This window comes from Ascaphus truei, chromosome 12 (assembly GCF_040206685.1).
Source record: "Ascaphus truei isolate aAscTru1 chromosome 12, aAscTru1.hap1, whole genome shotgun sequence".
Classification (NCBI taxonomy): domain Eukaryota; kingdom Metazoa; phylum Chordata; class Amphibia; order Anura; family Ascaphidae; genus Ascaphus; species Ascaphus truei.
This window is the reverse complement of record NC_134494.1, coordinates 22,118,819-22,139,191: the sequence shown is the minus strand read 5'-3', so window position 1 is coordinate 22,139,191 and position 20,373 is coordinate 22,118,819. Positions and strand designations below refer to the sequence as shown.

The following is a 20,373-nucleotide window of genomic DNA, read 5'->3' as shown; positions in this document are numbered from 1 at the left end:
GATGACGTCGCCATTGGCGAAAGTTGCATTTAAAGTTTGAGCGACGTCGCTGGCGACGAGGCCAGTGACGTCACCAAGGGGGAGGGCAGAGTGCAGTAGGCGCTCTGTGATTGGTAAGGTGACAGTCGCATGTGGCGATCCAAAAATCAAATAACACGGGCTACAACATTTTTGGTCGCTCCGTAGCCGTCGCGCCTACTATAAGCGCACGCGACGGATTCAATGTGTTTGTTTTGGCGCGACGTCGCCAGGCGCTATAAGCGCAGCCTGAGGCCGCGCTTATAGTGCTGGCGACGAGACCGATGACGTCACCCGTTGCCACCCGCGAAAGTTATAATTCGGTTTTCTGTGATTGTTGCCAGCGACGTCACGAAAGGGGGCGGGCCGCGGTCTCTGATTGGTTTAGAGACCGTCACATCTGGCGACTGTCTCTAAAAAATAAAATAGACCCGGCTTCAAAATTTTGGGTCGTGACGTCGCTCCCCGCGCTTACTATAAGCGCTGACGACGGAGTCAATGTATTTGATTTGGAGCGACGTCGCATCGCCGTCGCCAGGCACTATAAGCGCAGCCTTAACATGACGCAATCATAACCAGTGACACAGCTCACACTGACACTCAAACCTCCCTTCTCCTCCTGCTCACCTTCAGTTTCAGGTAGGTGCACCCTAGGGGTATGATTTCTCTCTCTCATCTATGTCTGTTTCTTCCTCCCTATTGCTCTCTCCACTGATTACCTTCACCCATTCAGTGTCAGGTAGATGCACTCCAGCGGTATGGTGCCCTGTGGTGCAAGTGGGAGTCTCTCTCGCTCTCTCTTCCATTCTCTCTGTCACTCTCCTTCACCCATTCAGTTTCAGGTAGATGCACTCCAGCGGTATGGTGCCCTGTGGTGTAAGTGGGAGTCTCTCTCGCTCTCTCTTCCATTCTCTCTGTCACTCTCCCTTTCTCTGTTACTCACCTTCACCCCATTCAGTTTCAGGTAGAAGCACTCCAGCGGTAGGATCCCATCGGGTGTCTTGACATATTTTGGCTCCCCGATCATCCCGATGTACACAGTGACCTGGAAGTGGTTCTTCTTCTGGCATACAAAGGCATCGTCCCCCACCGAGAAGTTAAACCCTTTGTCGGCGTCCACCTTGTAGGTGGGCAGAGGGCTGCAGGAAGGGAGCAGATGTCACTGGGCACCTGACATCACCCATATACTGCCCACCACTAGTGATGCCCAGAGTGAACGGGTGCTCATGGCTCCTTATAGCTGGCGTGATCCCATGGGACCCAACTCGCCATCTTTATCTGCCCCCAGTCTCTAGGTTCAGAGTCTGTATTAGATGGAACCCCTCTCTTTAACCACAACCACTCTCTGGTGTATGGTGTATGCACAGTTATGGAGTCTGCTCGTCTATCTGCCACACCCTCTAACTCTTGTTTCTTTGGGTACTGAGCATTGCTATGGTTCTTATAGTTGGCATTATACAAAGAGACCCACTCACCTCCCGGCTTTCCCCCAACTTTTTCTCAAGGAGATCCACTTCACTCCCCTCCTACTCTCCTTTTCCTGTTTCTCAATGAGAACCTCTCCACCGCCTCCGTCCCTCTCTCTGCCCATGGATGGGGGTGGATATAGCATAGCTAGACATAGAGCTTTACTCACAGTTCTTTGTAGTTGGCGTCGTATAGGGAGACCCACTTGTTCTGCAGATGCGGTTGCCATTTTATAGACTGGTAATTGGGGTCCATGTAGGAGCCGTTGAGACTGTCATTGTCCTGCATGAGACCTGGAAGGAGAAGACAAGAGACGCTCTATGGGACTCCCAGAGCGAGCACAGACCCCCATACGCCTCCCTCCATGTGTCACTGTGTGTCATGTCCTACATAAGACCTGGGGGACGGGACAAGGGACACTACGAGACCCAGAGACAGCACTGAACCCCCAGACCTGTGGAACGATATTGTGTATGTTGGAGCCACACTCCGCGCCGTTGTGTGTGTGTATGCGTGTTCGTATATTAGGGTTTACAATATATGTATTAGTGTTTGTGTGTGTTAGGAGCTGGGTAATGACACACAAACACACATTCTACTGTCTCACCATGCCTCTATTAGGTATGTGGTGTCTCAGGCTATGTGTAGGTGTTACAACCCGGCTCCTGTTTTACCATGCCGTCACTAGGTATCTGGTCTCTTAGGCTATGTGTATGTGTGTGTGTGTCAGTACCCGGCTCCTGTTTCACCATGCCTCCATTAGGTATCTGGTCTCTCAGGGTGTTGGTTGGAGAATCTGAGTGTTTCCTCTTCTTTGCAGGATGCACAGGGAGCCTGCAACAGACCAATCAAACGCTTTATCAGTAAAGACGCGAGAAGAACTCGTCCCATTGAGAGGATTCCAGGAGATCAGGGACTTCTGATGAGTGACGCTGCCCCATAATGAGGGAGACTGCCTCCCCAACGAGACACCCTTCCCAATGAGCGAGACGCCCTTCCCAATGAGCGAGACACCTTTCCCAATGAGCGAGACGCCCTTCCCAATAAGCGAGACGCCCTTCCCAATAAGCGAGACGCCCTTCCCAATGAGCGAAACACCCTTCCCAATGAGCGAGACATCCTTCCCAATGAGCGAGACGCCCTTCCCAATGAGCGAGACGCCCTTCCCAATGAGCGAGACGCCCTTCCCAATGAGCGAGACTTGCAGATCTCCATCTCATAGATAATGATGAAGATGCCTAATCCGCTTCTCTACGCATCCGTTCTAAATAAACATTGTTTGGAAAACCCAATAAAAAGACTTAACATGGTCAGTGCAAGCTACCATTAATCTTACAATGAGAGGACGTCTCAGGCGCAGAGAAATATAGCTCTTAACTTGGGAGGAATTTTGCCTGCAAAACTCACATGAATAAATTAAAAGCAGGTGCCACTGACCCGATGACCAAACCAAGAGTCTGCATTTACCAGGCCGCTCCATACGCGTGCTTTCCACACTAGAATACATGCTGGGCTCCCCCGGGTGAATGGTCTATGTTGTTTTTGCCAGTGAAGGGGGCGGATGCAGCATATGCAAACAAAACTGTCTGGGCCAATCGGAGCGCTCCATTTCAGAAAGCTCCGTGCCTGATTTCTGACCTTTATACAATGGGGCATTCCGATTGGTTACTGTCACAGCTCTGATTTAGAACACTGCCCGCAAACTTTGGATGTGAGGGTGCGACAGACACACTCTTCCCCCTTCCCCGCACAGGCTTCCCACCCCCTCTCCCCGTAGGTACATACTCTGCCCCGTGTTGCTGCTGCAGGAGCTGGTGAAGCATCTGGGACTGCTGAACGTGATGCAAGTCCGTGGGGGGCATCCCGGGTCCAAGGGGGGGATACGGAGGCATCAGGGACTCCACTTTCAGGTACAGGTCCCGCTGCATGCTGGGATAGTGCTGCTGGTGCGCCGGGTGGGGTGGGGGCGGGCCCTGTAGGTGGACTGGGGGCGGGTGCTCCAGACGGGAAGGTGGGGTCATGTGACACATGTTTTCGGGGGTCATAGTGCGTAGCATGTGAGGATCTGGTGAGAAGAGGGTATGGGGGGACACGTTGCGTGAGAGGCACATATACACGTACATAATAAAGGAAACTTTACCCCTGATCTCTAAGACCCATTGTGGGTTAGCGCACCTGAACTACCATCATCTTAAATGCAGAGCGAAAGGGGAAAATGCCTATAGAGGCAGAGCGGGTGAGGCAGGGAGCTGCAGACATGTCTACTGATATATTTAGGGAGGGGCCGGTAGAGAATTCCAAGCATTTCTGTGCTCTGATAAACAGAGATACCAGCTCTAATATACAGAGCTCTCTCACTACAGCGTTCCCTGCTCTGCACAGACAGAGGCGCAGAGAGACTTAACAGAGCAGGGATGTTCACACAGACACTCCCACCTGCTTGTCCCACTGTGTGTCCCCACCCTGTCCTCACACAGCAGGCACCTTCACAGACACTCCCACCTGCTTGTCCCACTGTCTGTCCCCACCCTGCGACCTGTCCTCACACAGCAGGCACCTTCACAGTGACACTCCCACCTGCTTGTCCCACTGTCTGTCCCCACCCTGCACCCTGTCCTCACACAGCAGGCACCTTTACAGTGACACTCCCACCTGCTTGTCCCACTGTGTGTCCCCACCCTGCGACCTGTCCTCACACAGCAGAGACACCTTCACAGTGACACTCCCACCTGCTTGTCCCACTGTGTGTCCCCACCCTGTCCTCACACAGCAGGCACCTTCACAGTGACACTCGCACCTGTCTCATGGTGACCCCCACCCTGTATCTCTCTGTGCACAGAGGTGACAGCACAAATCCCCTTACATATAGGTCCATGTCTCCCCCATGCGTGTCACCGTTCCCTCACCCGCGCGTTTGCCGCTATACATCTCTCACCGGCTATGATGGTTCTCTCTGAAGTCCAGTCCCTCCATCCCATGCTCTGCAGGTCTGTGTGTACCTGTCTCTCTCGCGTTGTGTCAGTACCTCTCTCTCCATCTGCCTCCCCTCACTCTCTGCCTTCCGTCTCTCTATCTCTCCCCCCCACTCTCTGCCTCTCTGTCCCCTCCCCTCTATCTCTCCCCCCACTCTCTGCCTCCCCTCTCTATCTCTCCCCCCACTCTCTGCCTCCCCTCTCTCTATCTCTCCCCCCCACTCTCTGCCTCTCCACCCCTATCTCTATCTCTCCCCCCACTCTCTGCCTCCCCTCTCTCTATCTCTCCCCCCCACTCTCTGCCTCTCCTCCCCTCTCTCTCTCTCCCCCCACTCTCTGCCTCCCCTCTCTCTGCCTCCCCTCTCTCTATCTCTCCTCCCCTCACACTCTCTGCCTCACATCTCTCTCCCCCCTCACTCTTCCTCCACTCTCTCCCTGACGCCCTTGTCTCTCCATTCCCGTGTTCGCTTTCCCCCTCTCTTTCTGCTTCTTCTCTCTTTCACCCTCAACATTCTCTCCTTCCCATTCTCTCTGTTACTTCTCTTTTTTCCTCCCCTCTCTCTCCTTCCACAACCCCACACACTGGCTCTCTCTTTCTCGCTGCCTCTCTCGCTCCCTCTCTCGCATGCAGAACCATAGTCAGTATATTTACCCACGGGTTATCTCTCACACGTTTCTTACCTCCTCTTTCTCCTGGACGATAACACTAGCCGGACAAAACCACTTGTGTTGGAGGAGGGTGGAATACCGTATCGGCACTTACCATTCAGCTGCTGGGGGGAGTACGCCTCTGATCCAGAGTCCGGGGGAGAGTCAGGTAAAGTGCTGAGGGGGAGGAAGGAGCACGTAGCTATTAATACAAAGAGCTCAGACGGTGCTTTTGCACGGGCTTCTAACTAGTGCAGCGCACTTACACGGGCTTCTAACTAGTGCAGCGCTCTTACACGGGCTTCTAACTAGTGCAGCGCTCTTACACGGGCTTCTAACTAGTGCAGCGCTCTTACACGGGCTTCTAACTAGTGCAGCGCTCTTACACAGGCTTCTAACTAGTGCAGCGCTCTTACACGGGCTTCTAACTAGTGCAGCGCTCTTACACGGCTCCTAACTAGTGCAGCGCTCTTACACAGGCTTCTAACTAGTGCAGCGCTCTTACACGGGCTTCTAACTAGTGCAGCGCTCTTACACGGGCTTCTAATTAGTGCAGCTCTCTTACACGGGCTATTAACGAGTGCAGCGCTCTTACACAGCCAAATAACTAGTGCAGCGCTCTTACACACACCAACTAACTAGTGGAGCGCTCTTACACGCCAACTAACTAGTGCAGCGCTCTTACACAGCTTCCTAACTAGTGCAGCGCTCTTACACGGCCTCCTAACTAGTGCAGCGCTCTTACACGGCCTTCTAACTAGTGAAGCGCTCTTACACGGCCTCCTAACTAGTGCAGCGCTCTTACACGGCCTCCTAACTAGTGCAGCACTCTTACACAGCCTACTAACTAGTGCAGCGCTCTTACACAGCCTACTAACTAGTGCAGCGCTCTTACACGGCCTCCTAACTAGTGCAGTGCTCTTACACGGGCTTCTAACTAGTGCAGCGCTCTTACACGGGCTTCTAACTAGTGCAGCTCTCTTACACGGGCTCCTAACTAGTGCAGAGCTCTTACACAGCCTCCTAACTAGTGCAGCTCTCTTACACGGCCTCCTAACTAGTGCAGCGCTCTTACACGGCCTCCTAACTAGTGCAGCGCTCTTACACAGCCTCCTAACTAGTGCAGCGCTCTTACACGGCTGCTAACTAGTGCAGCTCTTACACGGGCTTCTAACTAGTGCAGCGCTCTTACACGGCCTCCTAACTAGTGCAGCGCTCTTACATGGCTTCTAACTAGTGCAGCGCTCTTACACAGCCAACTAACTAGTGCAGCGCTCTTACACAGCCTCCTAACTAGTGCAGCGCTATTACACGGGCTTCTAACTAGTGCAGCGCTCTTACACGGTCTCCTAACTAGTGCAGCGCTCTTATACAGCCAACTAACTAGTGCAGCGCTCTTACACAGCCAACTAACTAGTGCAGCTCTCTTACACAGCCTACTAACTAGTGCAGCCCTCTTACACGGGCTCCTATCTAGTGCAGCTCTCTTACACGGCCTCCTAACTAGTGCAGCGCTCTTACACAGCCTCCTAACTAGTACAGCGCTCTTACACAGCCTCCTAACTAGTGCAGCACTCTTACACAGCCTCCTAACTAGTGCAGCGCTCTTACACGGGCTCCTAACTAGTACAGCGCTCTTACACGGCTCCTAACTAGTGCAGCGCTCTTACACAGCCTCCTAACTAGTACAGCGCTCTTACACAGCCTCCTAACTAGTGCAGCACTCTTACACGGCCTCCTAACTAGTGCAGCGCTCTTACACGGCCTCCTAACTAGTGCAGCGCTCTTACACGGCTCCTAACTAGTGCAGCGCTCTTACACGGGCTTCTAACTAGTGCAGCGCTCTTACACGGGCTTCTAACTAGTGCAGCGCTCTTACACAGGCTTCTAACTAGTGCAGCGCTCTTACACGGGCTTCTAACTAGTGCAGCGCTCTTACACGGCTCCTAACTAGTGCAGCGCTCTTACACAGGCTTCTAACTAGTGCAGCGCTCTTACACGGGCTTCTAACTAGTGCAGCGCTCTTACACAGGCTTCTAATTAGTGCAGCTCTCTTACACGGGCTATTAACGAGTGCAGCGCTCTTACACAGCCAAATAACTAGTGCAGCGCTCTTACACACACCAACTAACTAGTGGAGCGCTCTTACACGCCAACTAACTAGTGCAGCGCTCTTACACAGCTTCCTAACTAGTGCAGCGCTCTTACACGGCCTCCTAACTAGTGCAGCGCTCTTACACGGCCTTCTAACTAGTGAAGCGCTCTTACACAGCCTCCTAACTAGTGCAGCGCTCTTACACAGCCTCCTAACTAGTGCAGCACTCTTACACAGCCTACTAACTAGTGCAGCGCTCTTACACGGCCTCCTAACTAGTACAGCGCTCTTACACGGCTCCTAACTAGTACAGCGCTCTTACACGGCCTCCTAACTAATGCAGCGCTCTTACACGGCCTCCTAACTAGTACAGCGCTCTTACACGGCTCCTAACTAGTACAGCGCTCTTACACGGGCTTCTAACTAGTGCAGCGCTCTTACACGGCCTCCTAACTAGTGCAGAGCTCTTACACGGCCTCCTAACTAGTGCAGCGCTCTTACACGGCCTCCTAACTAGTGCAGCGCTCTTACACGGCTCCTAACTAGTGCAGCGCTCTTACACGGGCTTCTAACTAGTGCAGCGCTCTTACACGGGCTTCTAACTAGTGCAGCGCTCTTACACAGGCTTCTAACTAGTGCAGCGCTCTTACACGGGCTTCTAACTAGTGCAGCGCTCTTACACGGCTCCTAACTAGTGCAGCGCTCTTACACAGGCTTCTAACTAGTGCAGCGCTCTTACACGGGCTTCTAACTAGTGCAGCGCTCTTACACGGCTCCTAACTAGTGCAGCGCTCTTACACAGGCTTCTAACTAGTGCAGCGCTCTTACACGGGCTTCTAACTAGTGCAGCGCTCTTACACGGGCTTCTAATTAGTGCAGCTCTCTTACACGGGCTATTAACGAGTGCAGCGCTCTTACACAGCCAAATAACTAGTGCAGCGCTCTTACACACACCAACTAACTAGTGGAGCGCTCTTACACGCCAACTAACTAGTGCAGCGCTCTTACACAGCTTCCTAACTAGTGCAGCGCTCTTACACGGCCTCCTAACTAGTGCAGCGCTCTTACACGGCCTTCTCACTAGTGAAGCGCTCTTACACGGCCTCCTAACTAGTGCAGCGCTCTTACACGGCCTCCTAACTAGTGCAGCACTCTTACACAGCCTACTAACTAGTGCAGCGCTCTTACACAGCCTACTAACTAGTGCAGCGCTCTTACACGGCCTCCTAACTAGTGCAGTGCTCTTACACGGGCTTCTAACTAGTGCAGCGCTCTTACACGGGCTTCTAACTAGTGCAGCTCTCTTACACGGGCTCCTAACTAGTGCAGAGCTCTTACACAGCCTCCTAACTAGTGCAGCTCTCTTACACGGCCTCCTAACTAGTGCAGCGCTCTTACACGGCCTCCTAACTAGTGCAGCGCTCTTACACAGCCTCCTAACTAGTGCAGCGCTCTTACACGGCTGCTAACTAGTGCAGCTCTTACACGGGCTTCTAACTAGTGCAGCGCTCTTACACGGCCTCCTAACTAGTGCAGCGCTCTTACATGGCTTCTAACTAGTGCAGCGCTCTTACACAGCCAACTAACTAGTGCAGCGCTCTTACACAGCCTCCTAACTAGTGCAGCGCTATTACACGGGCTTCTAACTAGTGCAGCGCTCTTACACGGTCTCCTAACTAGTGCAGCGCTCTTATACAGCCAACTAACTAGTGCAGCGCTCTTACACAGCCAACTAACTAGTGCAGCTCTCTTACACAGCCTACTAACTAGTGCAGCCCTCTTACACGGGCTCCTATCTAGTGCAGCTCTCTTACACGGCCTCCTAACTAGTGCAGCGCTCTTACACAGCCTCCTAACTAGTACAGCGCTCTTACACAGCCTCCTAACTAGTGCAGCACTCTTACACAGCCTCCTAACTAGTGCAGCGCTCTTACACGGGCTCCTAACTAGTACAGCGCTCTTACACGGCTCCTAACTAGTGCAGCGCTCTTACACAGCCTCCTAACTAGTACAGCGCTCTTACACAGCCTCCTAACTAGTGCAGCACTCTTACACGGCCTCCTAACTAGTGCAGCGCTCTTACACGGCCTCCTAACTAGTGCAGCGCTCTTACACGGCTCCTAACTAGTGCAGCGCTCTTACACGGGCTTCTAACTAGTGCAGCGCTCTTACACGGGCTTCTAACTAGTGCAGCGCTCTTACACAGGCTTCTAACTAGTGCAGCGCTCTTACACGGGCTTCTAACTAGTGCAGCGCTCTTACACGGCTCCTAACTAGTGCAGCGCTCTTACACAGGCTTCTAACTAGTGCAGCGCTCTTACACGGGCTTCTAACTAGTGCAGCGCTCTTACACAGGCTTCTAATTAGTGCAGCTCTCTTACACGGGCTATTAACGAGTGCAGCGCTCTTACACAGCCAAATAACTAGTGCAGCGCTCTTACACACACCAACTAACTAGTGGAGCGCTCTTACACGCCAACTAACTAGTGCAGCGCTCTTACACAGCTTCCTAACTAGTGCAGCGCTCTTACACGGCCTCCTAACTAGTGCAGCGCTCTTACACGGCCTTCTAACTAGTGAAGCGCTCTTACACGGCCTCCTAACTAGTGCAGCGCTCTTACACAGCCTCCTAACTAGTGCAGCACTCTTACACAGCCTACTAACTAGTGCAGCGCTCTTACACGGCCTCCTAACTAGTACAGCGCTCTTACACGGCTCCTAACTAGTACAGCGCTCTTACACGGCCTCCTAACTAATGCAGCGCTCTTACACGGCCTCCTAACTAGTACAGCGCTCTTACACGGCTCCTAACTAGTACAGCGCTCTTACACGGGCTTCTAACTAGTGCAGCGCTCTTACACGGCCTCCTAACTAGTGCAGAGCTCTTACACGGCCTCCTAACTAGTGCAGCGCTCTTACACGGCCTCCTAACTAGTGCAGCGCTCTTACACGGCTCCTAACTAGTGCAGCGCTCTTACACGGGCTTCTAACTAGTGCAGCGCTCTTACACGGGCTTCTAACTAGTGCAGCGCTCTTACACAGGCTTCTAACTAGTGCAGCGCTCTTACACGGGCTTCTAACTAGTGCAGCGCTCTTACACGGCTCCTAACTAGTGCAGCGCTCTTACACAGGCTTCTAACTAGTGCAGCGCTCTTACACGGGCTTCTAACTAGTGCAGCGCTCTTACACGGGCTTCTAATTAGTGCAGCTCTCTTACACGGGCTATTAACGAGTGCAGCGCTCTTACACAGCCAAATAACTAGTGCAGCGCTCTTACACACACCAACTAACTAGTGGAGCGCACTTACACGCCAACTAACTAGTGCAGCGCTCTTACACAGCTTCCTAACTAGTGCAGCGCTCTTACACGGCCTCCTAACTAGTGCAGCGCTCTTACACGGCCTTCTAACTAGTGAAGCGCTCTTACACGGCCTCCTAACTAGTGCAGCGCTCTTACACGGCCTCCTAACTAGTGCAGCACTCTTACACAGCCTACTAACTAGTGCAGCGCTCTTACACGGCCTCCTAACTAGTGCAGTGCTCTTACACGGGCTTCTAACTAGTGCAGCGCTCTTACACGGGCTTCTAACTAGTGCAGCTCTCTTACACGGGCTCCTAACTAGTGCAGAGCTCTTACACAGCCTCCTAACTAGTGCAGCTCTCTTACACAGCCTCCTAACTAGTGCAGCGCTCTTACACGGCCTCCTAACTAGTGCAGCGCTCTTACACGGCTGCTAACTAGTGCAGCTCTTACACGGGCTTCTAACTAGTGCAGCGCTCTTACACGGCCTCCTAACTAGTGCAGCGCTCTTACATGGCTTCTAACTAGTGCAGCGCTCTTACACAGCCTACTAACTAGTGCAGCGCTCTTACACGGCCTCCTAACTAGTGCAGTGCTCTTACACGGGCTTCTAACTAGTGCAGCGCTCTTACACGGGCTTCTAACTAGTGCAGCTCTCTTACACGGGCTCCTAACTAGTGCAGAGCTCTTACACAGCCTCCTAACTAGTGCAGCTCTCTTACACGGCCTCCTAACTAGTGCAGCGCTCTTACACGGCCTCCTAACTAGTGCAGCGCTCTTACACGGGCTTCTAACTAGTGCAGCGCTCTTACACGGGCTTCTAACTAGTGCAGCTCTCTTACACGGGCTGCTAACTAGTGCAGCTCTTACACGGGCTTCTAACTAGTGCAGCGCTCTTACACGGCCTCCTAACTAGTGCAGCGCTCTTACATGGCTTCTAACTAGTGCAGCGCTCTTACACAGCCAACTAACTAGTGCAGCGCTCTTACACAGCCTCCTAACTAGTGCAGCGCTATTACACGGGCTTCTAACTAGTGCAGCGCTCTTACACGGTCTCCTAACTAGTGCAGCGCTCTTATACAGCCAACTAACTAGTGCAGCGCTCTTACACAGCCAACTAACTAGTGCAGCTCTCTTACACAGCCTACTAACTAGTGCAGCCCTCTTACACGGGCTCCTATCTAGTGCAGCTCTCTTACACGGCCTCCTAACTAGTGCAGCGCTCTTACACAGCCTCCTAACTAGTACAGCGCTCTTACACAGCCTCCTAACTAGTGCAGCACTCTTACACAGCCTCCTAACTAGTGCAGCGCTCTTACACGGCCTCCTAACTAGTGCAGTGCTCTTACACGGGCTTCTAACTAGTGCAGCGCTCTTACACGGGCTTCTAACTAGTGCAGCTCTCTTACACGGGCTCCTAACTAGTGCAGAGCTCTTACACAGCCTCCTAACTAGTGCAGCTCTCTTACACGGCCTCCTAACTAGTGCAGCGCTCTTACACGGCCTCCTAACTAGTGCAGCGCTCTTACACGGGCTTCTAACTAGTGCAGCGCTCTTACACGGGCTTCTAACTAGTGCAGCTCTCTTACACGGGCTCCTAACTAGTGCAGAGCTCTTACACAGCCTCCTAACTAGTGCAGCTCTCTTACACGGCCTCCTAACTAGTGCAGCGCTCTTACACGGCCTCCTAACTAGTGCAGCGCTCTTACACGGCTGCTAACTAGTGCAGCTCTTACACGGGCTTCTAACTAGTGCAGCGCTCTTACACGGCCTCCTAACTAGTGCAGCGCTCTTACATGGCTTCTAACTAGTGCAGCGCTCTTACACAGCCAACTAACTAGTGCAGCGCTCTTACACAGCCTCCTAACTAGTGCAGCGCTATTACACGGGCTTCTAACTAGTGCAGCGCTCTTACACGGTCTCCTAACTAGTGCAGCGCTCTTATACAGCCAACTAACTAGTGCAGCGCTCTTACACAGCCAACTAACTAGTGCAGCTCTCTTACACAGCCTACTAACTAGTGCAGCCCTCTTACACGGGCTCCTATCTAGTGCAGCTCTCTTACACGGCCTCCTAACTAGTGCAGCGCTCTTACACAGCCTCCTAACTAGTACAGCGCTCTTACACAGCCTCCTAACTAGTGCAGCACTCTTACACAGCCTCCTAACTAGTGCAGCGCTCTTACACGGCCTCCTAACTAGTACAGCGCTCTTACACGGCTCCTAACTAGTGCAGCGCTCTTACACGGCCTCCTAACTAGTGCAGAGCTCTTACACGGCCTCCTAACTAGTGCAGCGCTCTTACACGGCCTCCTAACTAGTGCAGCGCTCTTACACGGCTCCTAACTAGTGCAGCTCTTACACGGGCTTCTAACTAGTGCAGCGCTCTTACACGGGCTTCTAACTAGTGCAGCGCTCTTACACGGGCTTCTAACTAGTGCAGCGCTCTTACACGGGCTTCTAATTAGTGCAGCTCTCTTACACGGGCTCCTAACTAGTGCAGCGCTCTTACACGGCCTCCTAACTAGTGCAGCGCTCTTACACGGCCTTTTAACTAGTGCAGCGCTCTTACACGGCTCCTAACTAGTGCAGCTCTTACACGGGCTTCTAACTAGTGCAGCGCTCTTACACGGGCTTCTAACTAGTGCAGCGCTCTTACACGGGCTACTAATTAGTGCATCTCTCTTACACGGCCTCCTAACTAGTGCAGCGCTCTTACACGGGCTTCTAACTAGTACAGCGCTCTTACACGGGCTTCTAACTAGTGCAGCGCTCTTACACGGGCTACTAATTAGTGCATCTCTCTTACACGGCCTCCTAACTAGTGCAGCGCTCTTACACGGCCTTCTAACTAGTGAAGCGCTCTTACACGGCCTCCTAACTAGTGCAGCGCCCTTACACGCCAACTAACTAGTGCAGCGCTCTTACACAGCTTCCTAACTAGTGCAGCGCTCTTACACGGCCTGCTAACTAGTGCAGCGCTCTTACACGGCCTTCTAACTAGTGAAGCGCTCTTACACGGCCTCCTAACTAGTGCAGCGCTCTTACACGGCCTCCTAACTAGTGTAGCACTCTTACACAGCCTACTAACTAGTGCAGCGCTCTTACACGGCCTCCTAACTAGTGCAGCGCTCTTACACGGGCTTCTAACTAGTGCAGCGCTCTTACACGGGCTTCTAATTAGTGCAGCTCTCTTACACAGCCAATTAACTAGTGCAGCGCTCTTACACGGCCTCCTAACTAGTGCAGCGCTCTTACAGGGGCTTCTAACTAGTGCAGCACTCTTACACGGGCTTCTAACTAGTGCAGCTCTCTTACACGGGCTCCTAACTAGTGCAGAGCTCTTACACAGCCTCCTAACTAGTGCAGCTCTCTTGCACGGCCTCCTAACTAGTGCAGCACTCTTACACAGCCTACTAACTAGTGCAGCGCTCTTACACGGCCTCCTAACTAGTGCAGTGCTCTTACACGGGCTTCTAACTAGTGCAGCGCTCTTACACGGGCTTCTAACTAGTGCAGCTCTCTTACACGGGCTCCTAACTAGTGCAGAGCTCTTACACAGCCTCCTAACTAGTGCAGCTCTCTTACACGGCCTCCTAACTAGTGCAGCGCTCTTACACGGCCTCCTAACTAGTGCAGCGCTCTTACACAGCTGCTAACTAGTGCAGCTCTTACACGGGCTTCTAACTAGTGCAGCGCTCTTACACGGCCTCCTAACTAGTGCAGCGCTCTTACATGGCTTCTAACTAGTGCAGCGCTCTTACACAGCCTACTAACTAGTGCAGCGCTCTTACACGGCCTCCTAACTAGTGCAGTGCTCTTACACGGGCTTCTAACTAGTGCAGCGCTCTTACACGGGCTTCTAACTAGTGCAGCTCTCTTACACGGGCTCCTAACTAGTGCAGAGCTCTTACACAGCCTCCTAACTAGTGCAGCTCTCTTACACGGCCTCCTAACTAGTGCAGCGCTCTTACACGGCCTCCTAACTAGTGCAGCGCTCTTACACGGGCTTCTAACTAGTGCAGCGCTCTTACACGGGCTTCTAACTAGTGCAGCTCTCTTACACGGGCTGCTAACTAGTGCAGCTCTTACACGGGCTTCTAACTAGTGCAGCGCTCTTACACGGCCTCCTAACTAGTGCAGCGCTCTTACATGGCTTCTAACTAGTGCAGCGCTCTTACACAGCCAACTAACTAGTGCAGCGCTCTTACACAGCCTCCTAACTAGTGCAGCGCTATTACACGGGCTTCTAACTAGTGCAGCGCTCTTACACGGTCTCCTAACTAGTGCAGCGCTCTTATACAGCCAACTAACTAGTGCAGCGCTCTTACACAGCCAACTAACTAGTGCAGCTCTCTTACACAGCCTACTAACTAGTGCAGCCCTCTTACACGGGCTCCTATCTAGTGCAGCTCTCTTACACGGCCTCCTAACTAGTGCAGCGCTCTTACACAGCCTCCTAACTAGTACAGCGCTCTTACACAGCCTCCTAACTAGTGCAGCACTCTTACACAGCCTCCTAACTAGTGCAGCGCTCTTACACGGCCTCCTAACTAGTGCAGTGCTCTTACACGGGCTTCTAACTAGTGCAGCGCTCTTACACGGGCTTCTAACTAGTGCAGCTCTCTTACACGGGCTCCTAACTAGTGCAGAGCTCTTACACAGCCTCCTAACTAGTGCAGCTCTCTTACACGGCCTCCTAACTAGTGCAGCGCTCTTACACGGCCTCCTAACTAGTGCAGCGCTCTTACACGGGCTTCTAACTAGTGCAGCGCTCTTACACGGGCTTCTAACTAGTGCAGCTCTCTTACACGGGCTCCTAACTAGTGCAGAGCTCTTACACAGCCTCCTAACTAGTGCAGCTCTCTTACACGGCCTCCTAACTAGTGCAGCGCTCTTACACGGCCTCCTAACTAGTGCAGCGCTCTTACACGGCTGCTAACTAGTGCAGCTCTTACACGGGCTTCTAACTAGTGCAGCGCTCTTACACGGCCTCCTAACTAGTGCAGCGCTCTTACATGGCTTCTAACTAGTGCAGCGCTCTTACACAGCCAACTAACTAGTGCAGCGCTCTTACACAGCCTCCTAACTAGTGCAGCGCTATTACACGGGCTTCTAACTAGTGCAGCGCTCTTACACGGTCTCCTAACTAGTGCAGCGCTCTTATACAGCCAACTAACTAGTGCAGCGCTCTTACACAGCCAACTAACTAGTGCAGCTCTCTTACACAGCCTACTAACTAGTGCAGCCCTCTTACACGGGCTCCTATCTAGTGCAGCTCTCTTACACGGCCTCCTAACTAGTGCAGCGCTCTTACACAGCCTCCTAACTAGTACAGCGCTCTTACACAGCCTCCTAACTAGTGCAGCACTCTTACACAGCCTCCTAACTAGTGCAGCGCTCTTACACGGCCTCCTAACTAGTACAGCGCTCTTACACGGCTCCTAACTAGTGCAGCGCTCTTACACGGCCTCCTAACTAGTGCAGAGCTCTTACACGGCCTCCTAACTAGTGCAGCGCTCTTACACGGCCTCCTAACTAGTGCAGCGCTCTTACACGGCTCCTAACTAGTGCAGCTCTTACACGGGCTTCTAACTAGTGCAGCGCTCTTACACGGGCTTCTAACTAGTGCAGCGCTCTTACACGGGCTTCTAACTAGTGCAGCGCTCTTACACGGGCTTCTAATTAGTGCAGCTCTCTTACACGGGCTCCTAACTAGTGCAGCGCTCTTACACGGCCTCCTAACTAGTGCAGCGCTCTTACATGGCCTCCTAACTAGTGCAGCGCTCTTACACGGCCTCCTAACTAGTGCAGCGCTCTTACATGGCCTCCTAACTAGTGCAGCGCTCTTACACAGCCTTTTAACTAGTGTAGCACTCTTACACAGCCTTTTAACTAGTGCAGCGCTCTTACACGGCTCCTAACTAGTGCAGCTCTTACACGGGCTTCTAACTAGTGCAGCGCTCTTACACGGGCTTCTAACTAGTACAGCGCTCTTACACGGGCTTCTAACTAGTGCAGCGCTCTTACACGGGCTACTAATTAGTGCATCTCTCTTACACGGCCTCCTAACTAGTGCAGCGCTCTTACACGGCCTTCTAACTAGTGAAGCGCTCTTACACGGCCTCCTAACTAGTGCAGCGCTCTTACACGGGCTTCTAACTAGTGCAGCGCTCTTACACGGGCTTCTAACTAGTGCAGCTCTCTTACACGGGCTCCTAACTAGTGCAGAGCTCTTACACAGCCTCCTAACTAGTGCAGCTCTCTTACACGGCCTCCTAACTAGTGCAGCGCTCTTACACGGCCTCCTAACTAGTGCAGCGCTCTTACACGGCTGCTAACTAGTGCAGCTCTTACACGGGCTTCTAACTAGTGCAGCGCTCTTACACGGCCTCCTAACTAGTGCAGCGCTCTTACATGGCTTCTAACTAGTGCAGCGCTCTTACACAGCCAACTAACTAGTGCAGCGCTCTTACACAGCCTCCTAACTAGTGCAGCGCTATTACACGGGCTTCTAACTAGTGCAGCGCTCTTACACGGTCTCCTAACTAGTGCAGCGCTCTTATACAGCCAACTAACTAGTGCAGCGCTCTTACACAGCCAACTAACTAGTGCAGCTCTCTTACACAGCCTACTAACTAGTGCAGCCCTCTTACACGGGCTCCTATCTAGTGCAGCTCTCTTACACGGCCTCCTAACTAGTGCAGCGCTCTTACACAGCCTCCTAACTAGTACAGCGCTCTTACACAGCCTCCTAACTAGTGCAGCACTCTTACACAGCCTCCTAACTAGTGCAGCGCTCTTACACGGCCTCCTAACTAGTACAGCGCTCTTACACGGCTCCTAACTAGTGCAGCGCTCTTACACGGCTCCTAACTAGCGCAGCGCTCTTACACGGCCTCCTAACTAGTGCAGCGCTCTTACACGGCCTCCTAACTAGTGCAGCGCTCTTACACGGCTCCTAACTAGTGCAGCTCTTACACGGGCTTCTAACTAGTGCAGCGCTCTTACACGGGCTTCTAACTAGTGCAGCGCTCTTACACGGGCTCCTAACTAGCGCAGCGCTCTTACACAGTCTCCTAACTAGCGCAGCACTCTTACACGGCTCCTAACTAGCGCAGCGCTCTTACACGGCCTCCTAATTAGCGCAGACAACTGTCCAGAGCCGGAAGGTGTAGGTCGGCTGGCCAGGTCCCTTCCTCTGCAGGGTAACCCTGGCGTACTCCCGGAAAGACCCGCCCTCACCCCCGGGGCCCAGGGTAAGCGTTCCGTTCTGGGCCCCCGTAATGCGGTCGGAGGGCCGGGATATAGCTAATACGCAGTGCTACTGTATTCCCCGGCTCTGGTTCCCCATCTCTCCTCTAAAAGCCCTTCCCCAGCGTGTGGACGGGAGCCACACCGAGAGTTAAATAATGTCCTGTACGTTATTGGAAGAGAACATGGCAGTCACCTAAAGTAACCCGCCGGTAAGGCTCCGCTCACACACTGCGGTACGGCCGTTATTTCTGCGTGCAATTCGCGGAGTGGAGACGGACGTCAACGCCAGGAAAATCACATCTGTTCCTGTTTGCGTAAACCGTGCGACGCGCGCCCTGATTCAGCGAACCTGGGGGTGGCCAACGCCAATCCTCAAGGGGCCACCAACAGGTCAGGTTTGCAGGATATCCCTGCTTCAGCACAGGTGGCGCAATCAAAGCATGAGCCACTGATCGAGCCACCTGCGCTGAAGCAGGGGTATCCTCAAAACCTGACCGCTTGGGTGGCCCCTTGAGGGCATGAGTTGGCCGACCCCGGGGTTAAACTTTCCGCCCCATGCTCCCCGCTGCCCACACCCTGTGTGCCCCTCACCTGGCTGCGTAGCTGGCATTGGGCTCCGCCTTAATGGGAAGGCCTGCGCTGCCCAGGCAGGCGGGTCCCGGGTATCCTTTGGGGGTGAGCAGGCCGTTGTTGTTGTTGCAGTTTAGGTGGGATGGGTAGGCAGGCCCCCCGCAGGCGCTCCCCAGGCCAGGTCGCGCGCCCATCTGCTGCCCCAGGTGCAGCATCCCCCCGGAGCTGGCGCCGCCCGGGTGGCCCGCGTTGGTGATGACACCGGGCAGGTGTAGGCCGGCAGAGACGCAGGGCTGAGGGTTGGCATAGCTGGCAGAGGCGGAGATATCCGGGAAGCAGCTGTTTTTGTGTAGAGACCATACGGGCAGAGGTCAGAGGTCAGAGGTGTGTGTGTATACAAAGTCAGCAGAGCAGGATATATAATAGTGAGGGACACACATACATACAAAGCACAACAAGGTGTGTATATATATATTTATATGGAGGCATACACATGCAACACCCCTGTCCCCCCCCCCCCCCCCCCGGCCAGAGGGACAGGGGGTACAGGGGGAAGGAGATGGATATTAACAGTCTCTGTAGCTTGAAACACTTTTGTGACCTGCTTAAAGTGATGTCGGTGCTCAGCGGCTCACCTGATTGTGTCAACAGGACAGGCTTTAGGATCCGCTCAGGGCACTTGGATCCGCGCCGGGAGCTTTTAACATGAATTTATTGAACTTAAGACACCCTCTTCGTAGACGTACATGAAGAACACAACTGGTGTGAATGTGGCATGATCAGAACGTCTTCCCCCCAGCCCCTCACACTACGGGTCACGGCTCATCCCGATTCCGAGCCTTATGCCCGGCCAGGCCCAGACCCAAATCCTAGTCTGGGAATTGTCAGCAGCCCGACCAGGCCCCTTCCTAGTCCTGCAGGCGGACACTACTCCCTCCTGTAGTAGAATCACTGTCGGCTTTCCTTCTTGGGAGGCCCTAATACTGGGATACTGTCCCTGTGCTAAAAACAAACATAAAGATGTCCTTTACAGGCCAACCTGGAGACCTCCTGGATGGTAAGGGGAATCCTCCTGATGTTAATTGGGGTCTGGCCACAAAATGGGAGGATCCCCACCTTTTACACTATGGGGCGGCGGTCTGCCCCAGTATCTGGGCAGAATACATGTTGCAAGGTGGTCACCCCATTACCATGTGACCATCTAGCAAACTCCAGAACTAAACGTGACTAACACTAACCTTTAGAAAGAGCAACGTATGAGACACAACAGTGTGACTAACTCACATGCACCAGGCCTGGTGGGGATTTAACCCCTACACTGCCTGCAGCTACCAGGGCCGACATGCAGGGATTTTCTAAACTTAGCAAGGGTGCTGCTATACAAAATTGGCAGAAAGTCTAGAATATATAGAGACACACACACACACCACAGTGAGCAGAGTTATATATATATATATATATATATATATATATATACACACACACACACACACACACACAAACACACACACACACACACACACACACACACACACACACACACACACACACACTGTATGTGTGTGTAACCCCACTCCTAAAGGGTTACTAAAACGACTATTTTATGGTGGTTTGCTATGGGGATCCAGATGTCACGCAGGGGTATATAAGGAGGAGGGACTATTCTGGAAGGTTAGGTTCCAGGAGGATACAAGGAGAGGAGCCTCAGGCTGCGTCCATAGACACAGCAGCCGTAAGGAGGAGTGCAGAGGCTCGCGGAGGCTGGGGAAAAGCGGGTGCTTTCCGTGGCCTTCGTTCGCGCGCCGTCCGGGGGGGTGTCTATGGGCGGGCCAGTGACGTCACGGAGCTGGTTCGCCCTCATTGGGCAAACCGCTCACGTGACCGGCCTATCGCGCAAGAAATCACTTTTGACTGATTTCACGGGCATTGCGCGCCCGCTTCCGCCCGCACCCCGTATAGACACGATCACTGCCTTTAGGCAGTCTGATCGCTCAGCGTGCGGACACATCGGCGCGGTCTGCCCACCTATGGACGCAGCCTCAGGGA

General features: G+C 53.1%; 1 protein-coding gene across 7 annotated transcripts in view; it reads right to left on the bottom strand.

Annotated features, from left to right (window-relative positions):
- The window catches only part of MYRF (myelin regulatory factor), a 191,831-nt gene that overhangs the window by 89,444 nt on the left and 82,014 nt on the right, over positions 1-20,373 (bottom strand). For 3 of the 7 annotated variants that reach the window (XM_075566951.1, XM_075566952.1, XM_075566954.1), the window contains exons 3-8: positions 18,349-18,666; positions 5,221-5,282; positions 3,271-3,550; positions 2,219-2,319; positions 1,655-1,778; positions 962-1,157 (exon numbers count right to left, since the gene is read on the bottom strand). In XM_075566951.1, coding sequence (XP_075423066.1) covers positions 962-1,157; positions 1,655-1,778; positions 2,219-2,319; positions 3,271-3,550; positions 5,221-5,282; positions 18,349-18,666 — 1,081 coding nt within the window. Of the gene's footprint in view, positions 1-961; positions 1,158-1,654; positions 1,779-2,218; positions 2,320-3,270; positions 3,551-4,420; positions 4,559-5,220; positions 5,283-18,348; positions 18,667-20,373 lie in introns of those variants that run through there. The other 4 variants (XM_075566955.1, XM_075566956.1, XM_075566953.1 and 1 more) reach the window with 3 other exon arrangements.